Source organism: Colletotrichum lupini, chromosome 8 (assembly GCF_023278565.1).
Source record: "Colletotrichum lupini chromosome 8, complete sequence".
Classification (NCBI taxonomy): domain Eukaryota; kingdom Fungi; phylum Ascomycota; class Sordariomycetes; order Glomerellales; family Glomerellaceae; genus Colletotrichum; species Colletotrichum lupini.
This window is the reverse complement of record NC_064681.1, coordinates 1468577-1487199: the sequence shown is the minus strand read 5'-3', so window position 1 is coordinate 1487199 and position 18623 is coordinate 1468577. Positions and strand designations below refer to the sequence as shown.

Here is an 18623-nt window from a genome sequence, read left to right as displayed (position 1 = left end):
GAGACCTCATGTATCTTCGAGGCAGCCACCGATAGCACACATCAAGCCTGGAACCCAAAACGCAGGACTCGGCTTCTATGAGGCAAAAATTCTTACATGCTGGTGCTCTCATCACAACATGTACGCGACACACCGCCTAGGCCGAATTGTCGACTTCAGATTTTCAGACGAGAATGAGCATGGGGCCGGATCACGACTATTTGCAAAACCAGGACCCAGGAGACCATGACCTTGAGGACCTTGATAAGTCACCACCAAAACGGCAAAAGTTTGAACATCAGGAACAGCATTTTGCATATTCCGTCGCATCATCTGGCGACGATGAAAGTGGCACAGACGAAGGCCTCTCAAAACAAAAGCGACGGGCGCAAGATGAGATCGTGGAACCAGTTCTTAAGCGTCACAAAGGCGTCTTCAACAACAACTACTTGGATCTCTTGAACGGGGATATCCAAGATGTCGTTCATCACACAGCTTTCGGAGGAGACGATAATCTGCCCCCTTCGCAGATTGGCCTGACAACTTGGACGTCGTACGAGAAGAAGCTCTTCTTCGAGGCTCTCTCGAGACTCGGCAAGGACGACTTACCGGGCATCTCGGCCAAGATCCAGACCAAGAGTGAGATCGAAGTCCGCCAGTATATCCTCCTCCTGCAAGAGGCTGTTGAGGGAAGGGACAAAGAGCAGGACGGAGGCAACAAGCCAATACATCTAGCAGATTACCCTGCAGCCCTCGAGATTAGTCCGCTATGCTGCCACGCGCTCGACCAAGCAGCCGACGCACTTTCGTTCCGTCAAGAACGACACGAGGAGCTCGTCGAACAGAAGAAGTGGGGGGAGTGCTGGAACATCAACCTGGAGCTCGCGAAACGCATCGAAGGCGACCACGGACTGGACAAGGACCCGACCTTCGCGAGCGATCACGGACTGTCTTTCACCGAGGTCCTTCGGGTGAAGAGCTTCCTTCGTCTTCCCGAGCGCATCTTCATGAACGCATCCAATGCAGAGAATAACTGGCAGTACGTTAGCGAGGAACCGCCAACGATCAGAGCAACGGCATTGCAGGATTTCCACTCCCTTCTCGTTTCTGTCACCAAGAAAATTATCCTCACTACACTTTATATTGCGCAATCCCGGATCCGAGCCAGGAAGCACGTTGAACCATCGACGAGGAATCTGGTCAGGCGCAAGGACGTTGAGGCGGCAGTCGCATCGCTGGGTATGAAGCAGAACAGCAACGAGTTCTGGACAACATGTGCACGGAGGTTACGACTTCACATCTGCGATGACGATGCCGAAGATGTTAGGGACGACGAGGATGAGGAGCCAATGCCATATGACCGCGTGGAAAGCGTCTTGCGCAGGGAAGTGGATACCGAGCATCCGAGCCAGAGCTTCCCGACACCCCAGATCAAATTCGAGAAAGACGAAATGTCGGACTCGGCAGATGATGAGGACTCCGTCTTGGAAGAATCGAGTGATGAGGCACCTGCAATCATGGACGACGCAGAACGCGAGGCCGTCGAGGAGGCTAACGAGGTACTCGTCTACTCCGCGTACGACTTCCCCGAGACACATCGCACGAGAGAAGCCTTGAAGAATAGGATCAGGAACGAGCTGGCGCAGGAAGCGTATGCAGAGGCCGAAGATGCAAAGGCGAGCCGCGAGTACGAGTCGGACATGTGGCGGCTCCTGCAGCGACAACCCCCCGAGCCGTTCGTCAAGACGCAGACCACAGAGCCTACTAAGCAAGTAGCCAGGGCTGTGGAAGATGTGTACGATGTCGGGCGGAGATGGAGGGAGAAGTTGACGTATCACAGCGAGTGGGAAATGCTCGGCACGTCTCAGTTTCAGGACAAGAAAGCATGATCCCGGGTTTGGTCGTTGAGTTTGGTTCCTGTTCTTGATACCCATGGATTTGGATTTATCTACTTTTTGTTCTTCTTCTTATTCCAAGACCATCGTCCCATGCTATCTTATGCTAGTGAGTGAGACAATAACACGAGGCGTGTCTGATTACAATGTTCGTACCCAGTGAAGCATTCGTGAAGTCGCATATCGCGGCGGGTATCTTTATTCCACTAGGTCTGTCTTTATGGACAGCCGCCAGCCTGTTTGCTGTGGCGGGTGGGACTACAGTCGACTTTAGCTAATGCATCCGACCTCGTTGCTAACGTCCCCGACCCCGTCCTCTACCTCGGCCTCTGCCTCTGCCACGACCTCGGGCAGCACCTCTTGTCGAACGCGATACTGGGGTCCCGCTATCTTCGGCGCTCTCCTCTTCCTCCTCGTCTCCATCATCGGAGTCTCCAGAGCCGCCAGAGTCACCGGCATCACCAGAGCCACTACCATCGCCAGAATTGCTCCCATCACCTTCCTCTTCCTCGTCGCCGTCGTCTCCATCTTCTCCGTCTTCAGCCTCATTGCGATCATCTTGCTCTTCTTCGTCCGAGTCGGACCCGTCCTCATCCCCGCCCGAGTTTTCGTCATCATCGTTGTCATCTTCCGAGTTCGTCGAGTCGGCCTTTTCAGCCTTGCCAGCTTTCCCGCCCTTCTTGGGTTTCTCTGCCTTCGCCGGCTTCCCGGACTTCTTTGGCTTTTCAGGCTCTTCGACCTTCTCAGCTTTCTCGGCTTTAGCCTTGCCGGCAGCCCTCTTCTGACTCCTGGCCACCCGCGCCGATTTTGGAGGCGGCGACGCAGTGTCTGTGCCAGCATCTTCCGTATCCTCGACGGTGCTGGCGCGAGTCTTGGTCACTGTGGAGGCGCGCTTTCGCCGCCTGGTGTTTCCGCCAGTGTTGCTACCGCCGGGAGAGGGCGGTGGTGGTGTAAGCTCGAATTCGGGTGGTGAGGTTGGAGGTTCACTAGCATCGGCAAGGCGACGCTCCATCATCATATCGTCAAACTCGTCGTATGGAAGAGTGAACTCCTTGAATCGGTCGTCATAGTTGTCATCTTCTTGGGCGTCGTAGAAGTCTTCTCGCTGGTCGATCGTCTTAAGGTCGTACAAGGTGCGTAGCTTCGTCCAGATATGGGGGATACGTGTGTGGGTGTAAAAGTCGGGGTCAATTCCGTGATTCCGCAAGTGCTCGCTGATAGCAATCATCCTGAAGTGTTTGTGCATGCCTACGATTTGACTGTCAGATTCAATTGGGATTGCTAGTACCGATGAACTGACCTGCTGGTTTCCACCGGATAACTCCTTTGTAAAGAGATGAGAGTTGGTCGTCGGTCCACAGATTGTTTGGCCACTCATCCGCAGAAGGCTTGATCGGAGGCGCGCTCGCCACGGGAGTATCTGCAGCAGGTGTATCGACATCCATGGCATCTTCATCGCGAGCTGGCGTTGGCGTTGCGACAGCAGACACACTGCTGCGCACCTTCTTTTTGGGAGGCATGGCAGCGAGGGCCAGCGGCGTGGATTTACAGAGAATGCTCTTCCTGTATTCTGGCGCGTGTATATGTGGTGCTCGATGATGATATGGAGGAAGTAAGGCTGTCGTTCAGATGCTTCGGTACATGTTGAAAAAAGAAGCTTCGGAGGATGAGAGCTCTAGCGGGTTGAGGCATTGAGAGCTCTCGATTGGTTCCACCTGCTTTCCCGCGTCGCAGGGTAGGTACCTTTTGAGTCTTAGGCTCTTCAGCCGCCAGGAGCCAAACCTGCGGGGATGATCGGAATCGGGCAGAGACATGCAGGGGTCGTGCTCAGCAGGTTGTGCTTGAATGTGACGCGCCAGATCGCGTCGCGGGGCCCCTAGCTGCTCATTTAGCTTTATCCCTAAACGTGCCTGGGAGAAACGTCATATCGAACCTGAATCCTCAGAGATGCAATGTCACTGATTGCAGGCTTTGCGCCCCATATCCGTCTACGCCAATGTTCCACATCGCAATATCACCGTCGGCACAACCATGTTCGAGGAAGATGACCTTTCAAACGTCTTCGCGATTCCAGACTTCCGGAAGCCGTCCAAATTGCTAAATGACCAATTGCCAAGGGCCGACACTGGCTTCTTTGCTCTCGACCTGACAGGTAGAGCCTCTGGAACCCAAGATGATCTTAGTCGTCATACTGACCTACTTCATGTTCAGCCCCAGAGTTGCCTTCTTCATGCAGTCCTCCCGATCCTCAGCCCAGCGAACTCTTCACACTCCCTGCCATAGACCCTGCACCGCAGCAGGAGGAGTCGAACACGGACCAGATCCCCGATTTTACGTTTGAAGAGCCCACAGCAGAGGAAGAGGCAGAAGTGGCCGACTTCTGGTTGGAATTTGACAAGCCCGCCGCGAAGCTACCAGACTACCAGACTTGGGAAGGCTTCCAATCTCCCGACATACCCTCGAAAAAGCCGTTGTTCATAACTGAGGCTGGGCCTGGGGCATTTGATGCCTTGATTGGGCTTCAAGAGGATCCTCTACGTATTGGAAGTGCTGACTTCACCGTGGTGGAAGCTGGGACATATTGCAATGCGCTTCTAGCTTTGGCTCTGGGAAGAGACTCAGTGTTCTTCTCCTGGCAAGACGAGCATGAAGCCTTCAAGCCAGCCTTACCCCGGATCAGGATACCGGCATATTCGGGTAAGGCTGTCCAGGAAGTTCAGCGTTCGTGTCTTAAGTGTGGCAATACATATCGTCAACTTCGCAAGTTTGTCGACAGCACGTATTTGAAGAACCCGACTCCATGCCGCGTTGCTTTGGCGAGCGCTGTGGACAAGGCCCTGTTGGTTATCCAAAGCAGTTTCGCCTTGCATCACCAACACCCACGGTCGATTCTCCAAGTTCAATCGCTCGTCGCGCACATATACACTACTTTGCGCCAGTTTGAGTCCTTGGTGTCAAAGATACGACGAGATCATCTAGATGAAGATGTTTTCGTCATTGTATTCCAGCAGGCTCAATCTGCTGAGTACGCCGAGACCCATCTCAGAGATATGATGCGAGAAGTCCTCCGGCGAGTATCAAAACCCTGGATTGAGCTTGTCGAAGAGTGGATCGGCACACGGCGTGAACTTGGCGTTCCTCTGAGCAAACACGAAGTTGGAAGACAAAAGGGCTTCATCAAGGTGGAATCCGAAACCCATATGGACGATTTCGGTGACGAGGTCGACGAGGTCGATTTCCGCCTTGATACTGAGCGAATACCTAGCTTTATGCCGGAAGATGTTGTCAAATCTCTATTCGAGGTTGGACGAAATCTTCGTTTCATAAGGTCAAATCATCCCGGACACCCTTTGTCACAAGAGAGCACTATCTCTTCAAGTCGACCCCCGACAGTTGAGTGGCTTTTTGATTGGGACTCGGTCGTGCAGTTGGAGGATAGGATCCGATCATATGAAAGTGCGGTTCTTGAAGCCATCAAGAACTTTTCTCTGCAGGGATCAGTCGAAACAGCGGCACCAGCTTGGCCGATTGGAAACTCAGCGACCTATCAATTGCAGCTGTTTGGTCTAGACGAGAATCAGCTACAAAGCAGATTGGCTTTATCTATTCAGGACTTCGCCAAACCGATTGCCGACTCGACGTCCGAAGACCTGCTAGGCATCATCATTCGGGATCGCTTGTCTGATGTTACGACCGAGATCGCCAGTGCAGGCACTGATTTTACACCGCATTGGTCACTGCTTCCGATCCTCTCCTTCGGGTCCATCATATCTGCGCAATCTAGAGTCGTGGGCAGGGAAAGTCTGAAACTGCTCTTCACATCCCACAACTTGCGCGAGCATCTGAAGCTTCAGAAAGAGTTCCACTTGTTGAGTAACGGATTCTTCTGCAGCCGCCTCTCCCATGCCCTATTCGACCCAGATCTCGAGACGGCAGAGAGACAGTCTGGTGTTGCTCACCAAGGCGGAGTCATGGGATTACGATTAAGCGGTAGGGACACTTGGCCACCCGCCAGTTCTGAGCTACGCTTGGCCCTGATGGGAGTATTAACGGAAAGTTATGAGGGATCGCTGCACGAAGATTCAAGACCTCGAGATGGCGAAAAGAACGAACTCCCCGGGGATCTTAGTTTCGGAGTCCGGAGTCTCTCAAATGAGGAAATCGACAAATGCATGGATCCTACGGGACTAGAGGCCTTGGACTTTCTCCGGCTATCCTATAAGTCACCTGCAGCTTTAGGGGCTATTATCGCCCCCGTTATTCTGGTGCAGTATGACCGAATTTTCAAACTGCTACTTCGGGTGCTGCGGATGCAATATACTGTCAACCGTATCTTCCGCGATGTCACGGCTAGGGAGTCGGGCTGGCAAGATGTCGATGACGTATCTATTCGCTTCTGCTTTGAAGCTCGTCACTTTGTATCCAGCCTCAGTTCCTACATCTTCGATATTGGCATCGGAATGCCGTGGCAGGCATTCGAGAAACTACTGAGCCAAATTGAGATGGATCTCAGGGCCGAAGACCAGAGCACAGTCTCTACCTCAGTCCTTAGCCCTGATCGCCTGAGGGAACACCATTCTCAAGTGCTTGATCGAATCATGCTTGCACTACTCTTGCGCAAGCGGCAACAGCCTGTGCTCAAGCTTCTCGACGACATTTTCCGGGTCGTGTTGAAGTTCGCCCAATACTCGAGACTCCAAAACGAAGGGCGGAAATCTCGTGGTCAAGGTGACGCTACCGCCAAGGGCCTATACAAGATGTTTAAGCGGAATTTCGAGGTTTTCTTGGCGGTTTGCAAGGGCCTGAGTGAAAAAGGAGATTACGGAACGAAGGATACAGCTGGAGAGAAGCTGTCCTCAGGAAGAGTTGACGCACTAGAGGGAAACCCCATAGCTCAGCTTGTACTGAAGCTAGACATGTCTGGCTACTACTCTAAGGCATGATCGTTTGATGAGGAACGGTTGGACTATTGATGAACAGATAAGATACCCCAGGCGTTAGATCAATAATTAGCCACCATGTTGGAGTTCCATTATTTTCGCTTACAGTATCTATTATATCACCCTGTAACAATGATCCAAATAAGGGAACCGGTGCATTGAGATCTGATAGCAAAGACTTGGGATGACAAGCGGCCCCGAAGCGGAACATGGACGGGACAGGAGGCTAAGGTAGCCTGCCCCGCCAAAGTGATGCCCCGGCTCCGAACCCCCTGGCAGTGCCCCGCATCGCGTATCCCACCTGCCCGCGTTTGTTGATTTACTTCCCTCCTTTGGACGAAAGAAATCGTGCACTTGAACAAAACAAACTGAGCTCTCTTATTGCGACCCTCAAGCTCAACAATCGCCGAACAAGCTAGCACCATGGCTCGTCCCGGCCCCTCCGCACGGAATCTCACTCTCACAGAAGAGTTGGAGAAGTTAGAGCAGTCTATCACCTTGACTCTCCAGGGTAAGTACACCGCATCGAAGAGAACTTGGCCTATCCATTTCAATTCGGCTAACCGTTCCCTAAGAAATCGACCACAACTTTAGCAAGGCGCACCGTATCGTAACCACGAATATCTTGCCCATTGTAGAGCAATATGGCGAGCATTCGCGAAACGTTTGGGATGCTTCGAAGGTGTGTTGCGCTTATTTCTGTGACATTCTCATACTTTGGCACTCCAGCATCGCTAATACACAGCGAACCTGCAGTTCTGGAAACAATTCTTCGAGGCCTCGGCCAACGTTTCCCTCTCCGGTTACGAAGAGAACGCCAACAATGGCAATGATGAAACCGGCGCAACTGAAGAGGAGTCGACCGTTCAAGAAGATACATCCGTCGACTATACCCGCACACCCCAACAACAACGCACCGAAGGCGAAGACATGACCATAGTTTCGACCGCCGACTCTACTTTCCGTGCAGACGATTCCGTACTCGATGACAATGACCTCACTGGCAGCACACCCCGGCCACCTAAAACAAAGACGATGAAGCCGCAGTTCTCAAACCTCGAATCCCCCTACGAGACACTCAAGCGCGAGCTGAAAGGCGAGCCACCTGCACCGCACGAGGAGGACGACGAGAACGAGGATCTTGGACTCGAGGAGGACTCAACTGTCCTCTTTGCGCAGCACACGGCCCGTCTTCCGGACATGTCCATGACACCACGCTCCTCGTTCGCGCCGCCGCAACAGCAGCAGAGCCACAAGGACCCTCTCATGCACCGCATGCTTGATAAGACGTTCCGCATCCAGGCTACGCCGCACAAGGGTCCCACTTACCGCGTCTCGCCGCTGAAGCGCGACGACAAGAACAAGGAGAAGGAAAACGTACCTGCATGGCAGCAGGACTCGCCCATGTCCTCGCCGGTCATGGCCGTTCCAAAGCTACGTAGCGAGGCCTTCATGTCTCCTATCAAGAGCAATGCCAGACAGCGTCTTGCTGCCGCGACTGCATCTGCGGGACCGCGAACCCCGGGCGTGAGCGTGCAAACCCCAGGTGGTGCGAGGAAGACCAAGGACGTGTTTGCTACCAAAGGCAACTACGATGACGATACGACTACGGATCTCGGTGCCAAGTTTGATAAGCAAAGGTACGAGATCGACTGGGAAAGCGATAGTGACGAAGACCATGGGCTGTATGGCGGTATGAGTCCGCCCAAGACCATCCAGTTTGCACTTCCGCCGTCGAAACTGCTTCAGACCCCTGGTGAGTGGCTTTTTGTTTAATAAGAACAAGCTCTGCAGTGATCGATCCGTTTACTGACAAAATTTACTAGCTCGCGAGGCCAGCAAGCGCATTGTGGACGATATTCTGCTTACGGCTGGCGCCGAGCCGGAAAGCTCAGAGTATAGTCCTACGATGGTCAAGATGAACGAGGACATTCTCAATGAAAGCTTTTGATCCTATTTGAGAATATATAAGGCCACCTTACTGATAGACAAGATACCCTGAGTAACATTCATGGAACTCTTTGATTCTGATCCTTTCCGAGGATATTCGCTCCCATCAATCTAAGCATAAATCGGTATAATACGTGTTGCTTCGGACATTTGCCATGTTGTAGACGTCGAAGAACGTAAGAAATATTTTAACCCAGAAAGACCCCATCTGAATGGCGATTATTCCAGCGCGGCCGTCTAAAATGTAAGAAACCAACTCCCAAAACTCCTGTAAGTCCCATCATACAAGCATGGCGGCGGCACCATTTCCTTCTCCCGCCGCCGCATTCCATTTCAGTATTTTCTCATGTTTCCGTATATTCAATGGTTCTGCTCTTGCCAAGACGGCTCTTTTACAAGTCGGTGCGGATAGAGGAGGGCCAGTATGCAGCCTGCGAGTACATGATTTGCGTATTCGCGTCCTCGGCGGCCCGTTGGCGGGCAATCAGGGATGAAGACTTTTTAGATGATGATGATGATGATGATCTTGCCGAGCCGGCGGAGTGCTTGTTCAGTTTGCTCTTGAGGAGGGACATGGAGCTGCCGAAGCTTGACATTGAGGCGGCGTCTGCCTCCTTTTGATAGGGGGATGAGTAGGAGGCGGAAGAAGAAGAAGAGGCCTTTGAACCCTCTTGTATCGCGGAGAGGAGAGCGTAGCTGTGGCGGGTGTCGCCGGTAATGGAGCTGGAGAAGGTGGAGTGCATTCCGGACATGGCTGCTTTGATTGTTTGGGTTTGTGATGGTTCGGAGGAGGGTTTAATGGTGGGTGGTTTTGTTCGGATAAAGCCTCGGAATAGAATAGGTGATCTCGGTATCAAGATGGGGGAAGTAGTGTTCGATTGTCTGATTGATTCTGAATTGTTTTGATGTTGATGAGGATGATCCAGAAAGACAAACCTGAGGATGAAGATGGAAAAGTCTCTTACTTATACCAAGTCGATTCCATAGTTTTGAAATTCAAGACCTGAGAGTACGGTACTTTCCATGACTTACACACTTTGGGACTATGGACTTGAGATGTGGGTACGCATCTTGCTGGAAACCAGGTACCATAGCCCCCCAGCTGCGCGTCTCGACACGGCGTCATCGGTAGTCGTAGTCGTGCAGCTCGGAGGTGTGGAGCAAAGGGGAATCCGCAGGAAAGGGAGTCACGCGTGGCCGCCCGCAAGTCTGCCGGCCGGTATCCGTAAGATAAACGGTTCCCAGAGCAGCGGGTAAGCCTACACTACGAACAGAACGAACATCCGGAGCGGCACTTACGAACAGGGAGGGGGGGGGGGGGGGGCTAGAATAGGACGAATAGACGTTGTTCGGTAAGATAGAAACAGCCGTGTGAGTCATTACGCCCATGCGTCCTATTGTGCCTCATGCGCCTCGATGCAAGCTTGCCAGCCTCATTAGAGTCACGTATGCGAATCTTGGGACTCTGTGATACCGAAGGGTGCGTATGCTCCATGTAAGCCATACAAGGCGGAAGTGTAGGTTAGATCCTTGGAGGTGATCGTCTTGGGAGCCAACAGGGGGATGGGGCCGGGGATAAGGTAAGAGCCCCGGGGTGAAGATGCACCGGATGATGTGTACTTTCATAGAGATAGGGTTTGATGGGAGAAATGGCTTACGTCCGTTCGTAGAATTTCCGAGTAGACTATCTTACCTCCGGTACGAGTTTGCTGACAGACACGTCTGCCTGACGAGAAGCCCCATCAGCGGCAGCAAGCCCCCCAGCAAACTCAGAGCACCCAGGCCTACTCTGCCTAGATTCGCGTAACATTTCTTAGGCTTCAGCTGCATATCTACGGCAACGAAAATGTATCCAGTGTCAAGTGTGTATTTCTTTTCCACAAAGCTTGTGGTTGGTTCATCGCGAATGCCATGTGCGGCGTCATGGGAGTGTCAGTCGGAGTAAGATGCGGCCGACTTGGACTCGGAAGTGCCTACTGCACCGTAGCCCTCCCGCGATGTTTGGCCTCGTTTGAATCCATGCCAAGAATGCGGTGAAAAGATTCTCCAATCGTCTACTCAGTCACCCAATGCTTTGCGCCGAAATTTTCTTCACTGCAAAAGTTTCCTCCTCTGGCCTGCGTACGTAGCCGCACTTACACGGCCTTGATCTTGGTGTACGGGTCGCAATCTTGCATCCCGCTCATATCCGAGCTGACTCACTCCGAGTCACCTACCCCACCCGCCTTGCATTTCAGCAAACGGTTTCTATACTTCTTTTTCCCTCTTTCGCTGCTCGAGGTGGTGTCGTCAGGCGTGGTGGGGCCGGGTGACGAACGCTCGCTTCACAGACAGATCGGGGCCGGTGCCGAATCGCCCATGGGCAACAACGAGACCTTGTTCATTTTCTCTCTTCTTCTCGAAGCGTCTCGAAGAAGCTTGCTGATGGCTTCAAGAGTCTTGCCGGGCTCCGGGCTCCTATCATTGGAAGTGTTCACTCATCACACTGATCCCAATCGGAAGAGATGATCCGGCTGTATAACCGCAGCGGGAAAAGATCAGACGACAGTTCTTCGTGAATCGGGCGTTGATCGTCCAAAGACCCGGGCTTTGCAATGATGAAAACTTTCGACACCGGGCGCCGAAGAAACTTTGTTATTCGGCTAAAAACAAGCTTAATTATAATGGGGGGATGTTGCGTCGTCTACCCATACCGTAACGTAACTACGCAATATCGTTGTTCTGTTCGTTTTACTTGCGGTCAAACCGTCAGCACCCCTGACTCTGATGGGGGCCGCGTGGCTGGTTAGGTGCGGCGTAGTCTGTACATCCAATGCGACGCGCAATTAGTTGGTGAACTTGATTAACTTGGCTACGTCAACAGGTCGTCTAATTAAACTCTATTTGCCAGAGTTTGAAATCCAGTCTACTGCATCTGCTTCTCACCCGATCTATTCATCAGCTCTTCAACCTCTTCAGTTAGAACTTCATTATTCCCGGCTTTGCAATATCTTGCTTCATTGACCGCTCCGCATAAGACTTCACGTACATCATGGGACTCAGACACGACAGTTTTTCTCGTTTGTGGGCGATGGAAGTAGGATTCGGAGCACGAGGCGTCGCAAAACTCATATCGACGTGATAGATAACATGAGGTATCTCAGTAAGGCTCCGCTCCCCTGCGAGGTGAGGCTATGTGTCTTCATCATCAGCACACGCAAAAGACGCAAAGAGGCTTCGGTGATAGTTTATGTTGAAGGGATGGGAGGAGATTCATTCACTCCAGACATCCCGCTTGCGATTGTAATTGATTAACCACGAGAGGCTCTGAAACGGGAGACGCTTGAACATCGATCCAGCAGGCAGAACCACCATGGCACGAAGACACTCGGACAAGCTGGAGTTGCGCTCTAATTACACCGGGTCTGAAGCCAGGGAAAGGTGTTTGTTGATGCTAAAACGCATCGAAATTGTAAGGCTCTGCTCATAGCTGTCGCCAGTTATTCCGTCCAGCTTGCAGGGCCATGAACTCGTCTTTAGCTTCGATGCCTTACTATGCATACGCCTGAACATTTTTGACAAATACGGCCGGTTAAAACCTCTCGAGGTTGGCCGTCCGCGATAGACGGACTGCGAATGCCTTTCTGGCCAGTCTCAACAAAGGGCTATGAGTATTTCCCGCGCTTGTGAACCCCGCTTTGAAGAAACATTTTTGACGACGGACTAAGAAGTCTGTCCTGATATGATTCAAGTTACCATGAGAAGATTGCCAAGTGAGATGCAGTCGGATACATGTGGCGGACATGTTATGGCTTGCAAGATGACCCGAATCCTGAGTTTCGAAGCCGCGTAGAGCTCAAATATGTCAAACTTGAGCTCTCTCACTTAGTCAAAAATACCGAGAATGAGACTCAGGGTTCGATCGGCGGCAACCTATTATACCTCGGAATGGTCTAATTCCAAACACGCTGTTGTAAGAGCCCTGAATTCGGTGTTTAGTGTGTCAAAGCCTGAAGTACTACACTATAGAAGTGTCCACACTAACAAGAAGAGGTTGAATGACTTTTGGACCAAGCAGAGCAGATCGAAAGTCACATAGGGAATAACTCTGTAGGGAATTCAAGCGTCGATGATAATTCTAGATGGACCAGACAGCTGAGAAAGTTGAGTTCCGTACCGACGGAAATGTGGTCTGTACCAGTCAGACGGCAGGCGCTCCACAAACCTTAATCAGCGCCTCACTTCTGGTGAGGTAAGAAAAGAAAAAGAAGAAGGGCGTGATGACGTTCTGCAAAACGGTCTAGAAGCTAAAGCGACGCTTGAGACGCCGCAGCAAAGGCGGTGGCCGGGCGCTGTGACGGCTCATCAGGCATTACCCCGCCATGTCTCAATCGGAGCTTGGATTTGGCTCTTATCAACGGGAATGATGGAAATGATGAATGATGTGTGGAGGGGCAGTCTCGTATTCGTGTTATCACGTGACGCGATTGACGGTTGAGAGACGGAGGCCGAAGAGAGATCAGACGGTTTGATTGGCCGGGCCGCCCAGATCGCACAGGTCAGGGGTAGCTGCCGTTTCTGTTGGATTGGCCAATCGATGAGCTCCCGCTGCTGTCAGACGGGGGAGGGTCGCATTTGCACAACTCGTTGCTCAATGCTCCGAAATGAGAAACTGCCTGCTCATGTTGGTGGTGAGTGGAAGAGATTTACCTCTTCGGACGATTTGTGCATTCTCGTCTGCATGTTTTATGAAACGTCACTGGCCCCGTTCGGAAAGGCAGTCCACCGAGAGTGCATTGGTGTAATTGTAGGTACTTTTTACAATATTGAGTTGAGTGTGGTCAAGTCACCGACAGACGCCACAATTCCGTGGAGGGCAGAAGTAGACGCGTGTAGCTGGTACTTTGCTTGGCGCAATCCAGTTTGGCGGCGTTGCTGGCGTTGGTTTGCTCGGGTGGGTTAGGCAACACATGGTGATTAATTGTGACATTGACAGTTGCGTTGACCATAGGACTTGAGCTAATTGGACACGGCTTTCTCGACTCGACCGAATAGCGCTCAGTGTACGGAGTATCTGTTTGGGATACCTTACCTACATCAATCAAAATACCAATGCTCAACACCAGGGAACAAAACAAAACAGACCACAAAGAAAGAAGAAGAAGGGAAGAGAAAAGCTGAACCGCCAGAACATCAAACAACCCGCGGCTCCTTGTCTTGTCCGAGGATATGTGACGGTCGCATGGATACGAATACGTGGATAGGATGAGAGGTGCTGAGCAATAGAAAGATTAGCCCATGACAGCTTCAATTTCGCATCGCTGAGTGGTGTGCTAGATTCAGGGTCATGAACCAACCCCACGTCCGGATCTTGCGCCATTCGGCCTATTCGCGCCCCATGGACGGCGGCCGAGACAAGCGATGGGCTACCAATGAGGGCAGAAGAAAGGTCATTCGAATGCCCAGATGTCCATACGGAGCAGACAAAGGGGGCGCGTCACAGCCCACAGGCCAACATGTGGTGCTGGGCCGATTATTGTGTGCGTGTGAATGTTCGGAGGCGAGCTGCCCTTGACTGCTCGGTGGGCAATGCAAGCAATGCGGCCCTCTTTCCCCCTAAACGAAACGAAGCAACGACTAGGTATTAGGTAGGCAGTAGGTACCTTACTACCTTTGGTTGCTTGGTTGGTAAAAAGCAGGCGAGTTGGACCCAACAAATTTTGACACTAGTCCTCCTGGTTGCGCTATCATCTATGCGCCAAAGCAGCAGATTCTGTCCCGGCTAATTAAGCAAGACAGAGCCAGAAGGAACAAATTGTCATTTCGTTTGATCTTGGACGATAGGCAGGCGGACATTCCACTTACCGGCCATCCGAGCACTTTGCGATAGTCTCATGTATTCATACTGAATTGAACTGAGACTGTGATAACCGCCCCGCTCCTCCCTTTCACTTTGCGCCGCGAGCTATATCGAAAATCGTAGCAAGGATGGGAAAGACTGCTCATCGAAATCTGACTAGAATCAAAACCCAATGACCTTCTCTGGGGTAAAGTGAGTTTCGCTACTCGAGTTCAGAGAGCATGAGCTGAACCAGGTACTTGAGCAGAGGACGCACAGAGACGGACGCACTGGTAAGGCAAGAAGAGACTTCCGGCTCACCTCGCCGTCCGATGGTCCCTGAAGACGGGAGTGCTTGGGCGATTGAGGCCTTGCGTATGCTTCGAACAGTCCATAGGGTCTCCCTATTGAGCAGGCCGCAGAGTGAGGTGGTATTGATCAAGAACCTGGATAGAAAATTCAGAATTTCAGTGAGTTTATATATAAACTAATAATAACCCCCCCTAGTTAAGGTAAGAGTCCTATATATAATAGTAAATACTTAGTTATTAATAGATCTCTAAGTAAATTTTTAACTAATTAAGGGCTAAAAATATTTTATTATATAATCGCTTTATTACTAGTTTAAATATTATAAGTTTTATATAATAAGGGAATATACTACTTTACGCTTTACTAAATTATTTTAAAAATGTTTCTTAATTATATCTCCTTTTAATTATATTAAAATTCGCCTATTATAACTAACTCTATAGAATTATTTTTATAAAACTTATTTATTATATATAATAATAATATTATTTTAATATTTTTATTTTAATAAAGCGAATTTAATTTATTATAAAATATTTAAGAAAATTTAAATTACGATAGCGTATTTATTTTATATCCTAATTTCTATAAATATCGAGCTCATATTTATAAAGAGTTAATTAAATAAGTAAGTATTATATAAATTAAACCTTTATACTAAATATTAATATAATACTTAGGTTATAAATAATAATTCCGATAATTATATTATTATTTTTAATAGCTTAAATATCCCTACTAAAACTTGAAATAATCGAGGTATTGTTATAATATAATCGTTTTAATATATAGCTAATATACCTAAGTTTCTTCTAATTATTAATAATAGAGTTATACTTATTATCTTAACTAAAGCCTTATTTATAAAAGAAATCGAGCAGCTATAGGATATAATATATTTAACTTTTTATTTTTTAATATTAGGAATTATTAAAGAATAGTAGATTTAATATAATACCTAATAAGGTATTATTAGTTTTTTAATAACTAGTATTATTCTAAAAGATATACTTATAATATAATATTATTATACTTATTAAAGTAGTAAAGCCTATTTATATATACCCTATAATAAGTTTTATTATATAATTATTTTAAAAAACCTCGTTAAGAAGTATAATATATTATAAAATAGAATTAAGATATTTAATATTATAAAAAAGATTATTAAGTAAGTCCGGTTATTTAAAAAATATTTTAAAAACGTTCTAAAAACGTTTTAAGAATATTTTTAATCGTTTTTTTTTTAAATAAAGTATTATTTATATTATATACGCTAGATTAAAAAAAGGCGTTATATATTAAAAATAGAATATAATATACTTCTTTAAACTAAAAAAGATATAATATAATATATATATAAGATTACTTAATAAAATAATATAAATAATTTATAAAAAACTTAATAAGAGCTTATTAGTTTTTAATAATAGATCTTAATATACCGAAATTCGTATTCTTTATAAAGACTTATAAATTATTACTTTTATTTAATTTTATTAAATTAGAAATATTATATATAATATATTAAAGTAGCTATAAATAAAATAGATACGTAATTTATAAAAAAAAAGGGTTAAGAATACTATATATTTATATTGAATTATTAAAAACGTCCTACTTATAATAAGCTTATTAAATATTTTATTAAAAAATAAGGTTAATTTATTATTAACTAAATAAAACTTATTTTAGATTACTATTTAAACTTAAAATAGTAAAGTATTTTATTGAATATCGATACTTTATTTTAAAAGATATTAAAATAATACTATTTATTATCTTAACGTCTTATAATAAGCATAACTATCCTCTATTATTACTAATTAAAACTTTAAAAGCTATTATTTAAAGTATTTTTTAAATTTTTTAAAAGATTAATAAACTAAGTACGAGTCTAAACGCCTTTTTTTAATCTTTTTAACTCTAAGAATTCCTAGCTAAGAATAAGGGGTAAATAATTATAAATATTTATTAAAGCTTTATAAAGATAGATTTTTTATTCCCCTAATAGAGTAATCCGCCAGGGCCGTACCGTGTATTACGTATTAAGGAAAACTAAGTATAATACGCTCTATACCTAATTACTAACTAAAATAGCTCTTAACTTTTTATTACCCGCTTATAGAGCGAGCTTTATTTATTTTAATACGTATAAGACCTCTTAATATTAGCCTACGTAAGTAGCTAAGTTTAGTATAATTTATTCTTTTATATAAGTATTACTATTACTTAGGGGGTCCTATAAGAGCTATTTAAGGCGCTAGCTTATTATCCTAATTTTATATATTTCTAACTTATTTATCGTAATTATTATAACTAAGCTAGTATTAATATACTAAATCTTAATGTCCGTATTAGCCTAGTTATTTATAGTATTCGTATTATTACTTAGCTAAATTCCGTATTATTAAAAAGTATTTTACTAATCTTTAAGTATATTTATATTAGTTACGATAGCTATAGCGTTAAGCTAGTTAAAGAGGGCGCCTAGCCCTAGAGGGGTAGACTTATTAATAAGTATTTTTAGCTTATTAATTACTAATTATATACTAAAAATAGAGTAGTAGTTTATATATTAATAGGTTTATTTAGTAGATTTGTTTAGTAAATTTATTTAGTAAATTTATTTAGTAAATTTGTTTAGTAGATTTATTTAGTAAATTTATTTAGTTTAAATAGAGAGTAGCTTTGGGCGATATTAAAAGCAATAAGGATAAAAAAAATCTTTGCGAGCTCTAAAAAGTAATAAATATTAGCCTATTTAGCCCTTTTTTTTAAAAACCTCTACGTCGCTATTAAAATTTAAAACCTTTATAATTAAGGGCCGCCTCTAACTATTACGGCTAACTATTATAGCTAACTATTATAGCTAACCTCTATTATTAATCTTTTTAGCTAGTGCTATTACTAAAGAGGGTAGCTTACCTATCCTAAATTAAATAGTAATTTTCGTATTAAAATTACTATATTACGTTAAGCGCGTACTTAGGATATATTACGCGTATTATATAATTAAAAAGTATACTATATTATATAATTTCTCTTAAAAGCGTAATCTTATTAAGGTCGATTTTTTATATTTATAAAGCTAGAAAAAAACTACTACATAGCTTATAATAAAAGTATTTTAAAAATATTTTAAAAAGGGAAACCGTTTCTAAAATATTTCTAAAATATTTCTCATTAATACCTCGCTTAATTAATAATAACTTATTATTTTATAAAAAGCTTTCCGTAATATACTAACTAAGTAAAATATAAATAAGAACTATATATTATAACCGGGTTTTATAATAAGATAACTAAGGTTTTTTTAGAAAACTAGCTTTTAATACTTAATAATATAAATATAGTCGAGATTTTTTACTTAGTTTTATATATTTAGACTAGTTAGTATCTCCCTCTACTTATCATAATTAATAAATATATATTAATAATTAGCTATTATAAATATTAACTAACTTTAATAGTACTTATAACTAAAATTAAAATTTAATATTACGGGATTTTATAACGCGTTATAAGTATATTATAACTTTATATCGCCCCCCGACGGAGCAATCCGCCAGGGCAGTACTATATATTACGTATTAAGGAAACCTAGGTATATTACGCTCTATACTTAACTACTAATTAAAATTAACTAACTCGACCGTTATTTTTTTTATTAACTCTTAACCTTCCCCTATAGTCCTCTAAGTTCTAATTATTTAAAGGGCGAGTTAT

General features: G+C 45.9%; 5 protein-coding genes across 5 annotated transcripts; 2 read left to right on the top strand and 3 right to left on the bottom strand.

Moving 5' to 3' along the window:
• Positions 1-173: 173 nt before the first annotated feature.
• Positions 174-1868, top strand: CLUP02_14909 (uncharacterized protein; the record flags this gene model as incomplete). Its single annotated transcript, XM_049293835.1, has 1 exon — positions 174-1868. One exon carries the CDS (start codon positions 174-176, stop codon positions 1866-1868), a length of 1695 nt encoding a protein of 564 aa, XP_049150981.1.
• A 59-nt stretch (positions 1869-1927) lies between these two features.
• On the bottom strand, positions 1928-3394 carry CLUP02_14908 (CT20 family protein; the record flags this gene model as incomplete). The annotated part of the gene is made up of 4 exons (XM_049293834.1): positions 1928-1974; positions 2031-2132; positions 2196-3122; positions 3175-3394. 4 exons carry the CDS (start codon positions 3392-3394, stop codon positions 1928-1930), a joined length of 1296 nt encoding a protein of 431 aa, XP_049150980.1.
• Positions 3395-3477: 83 nt separating this feature from the next.
• On the top strand, positions 3478-8765 carry CLUP02_14907 (Spc97/Spc98 family protein; the record flags this gene model as incomplete). Its single annotated transcript, XM_049293833.1, has 11 exons — positions 3478-3486; positions 3554-3609; positions 3693-3780; positions 3843-4026; positions 4086-6792; positions 6902-6921; positions 6987-7127; positions 7188-7325; positions 7390-7496; positions 7571-8570; positions 8641-8765. The coding sequence occupies 11 exons, from the start codon at positions 3478-3480 to the stop codon at positions 8763-8765; spliced, it is 4575 nt and encodes a 1524-aa protein (XP_049150979.1).
• A 391-nt stretch (positions 8766-9156) lies between these two features.
• Positions 9157-9516, bottom strand: CLUP02_14906 (uncharacterized protein; the record flags this gene model as incomplete). Its single annotated transcript, XM_049293832.1, has 1 exon — positions 9157-9516. The coding sequence occupies one exon, from the start codon at positions 9514-9516 to the stop codon at positions 9157-9159; it is 360 nt and encodes a 119-aa protein (XP_049150978.1).
• Positions 9517-9886: 370 nt separating this feature from the next.
• On the bottom strand, positions 9887-18311 carry CLUP02_14905 (uncharacterized protein; the record flags this gene model as incomplete). Its single annotated transcript, XM_049293831.1, has 25 exons — positions 9887-10028; positions 10211-10383; positions 10458-10532; positions 10601-10649; positions 10722-10808; positions 10904-10957; positions 11093-11221; positions 11251-11368; positions 11527-11615; positions 11674-11743; positions 11803-11935; positions 12032-12085; positions 12164-12256; positions 12307-12408; positions 12500-12627; positions 12709-12761; positions 12839-12958; positions 13061-13095; positions 13163-13354; positions 13594-13835; positions 13889-14169; positions 14252-14318; positions 14609-14708; positions 14781-14986; positions 18305-18311. The coding sequence occupies 25 exons, from the start codon at positions 18309-18311 to the stop codon at positions 9887-9889; spliced, it is 2799 nt and encodes a 932-aa protein (XP_049150977.1).
• Positions 18312-18623: the final 312 nt, after the last annotated feature.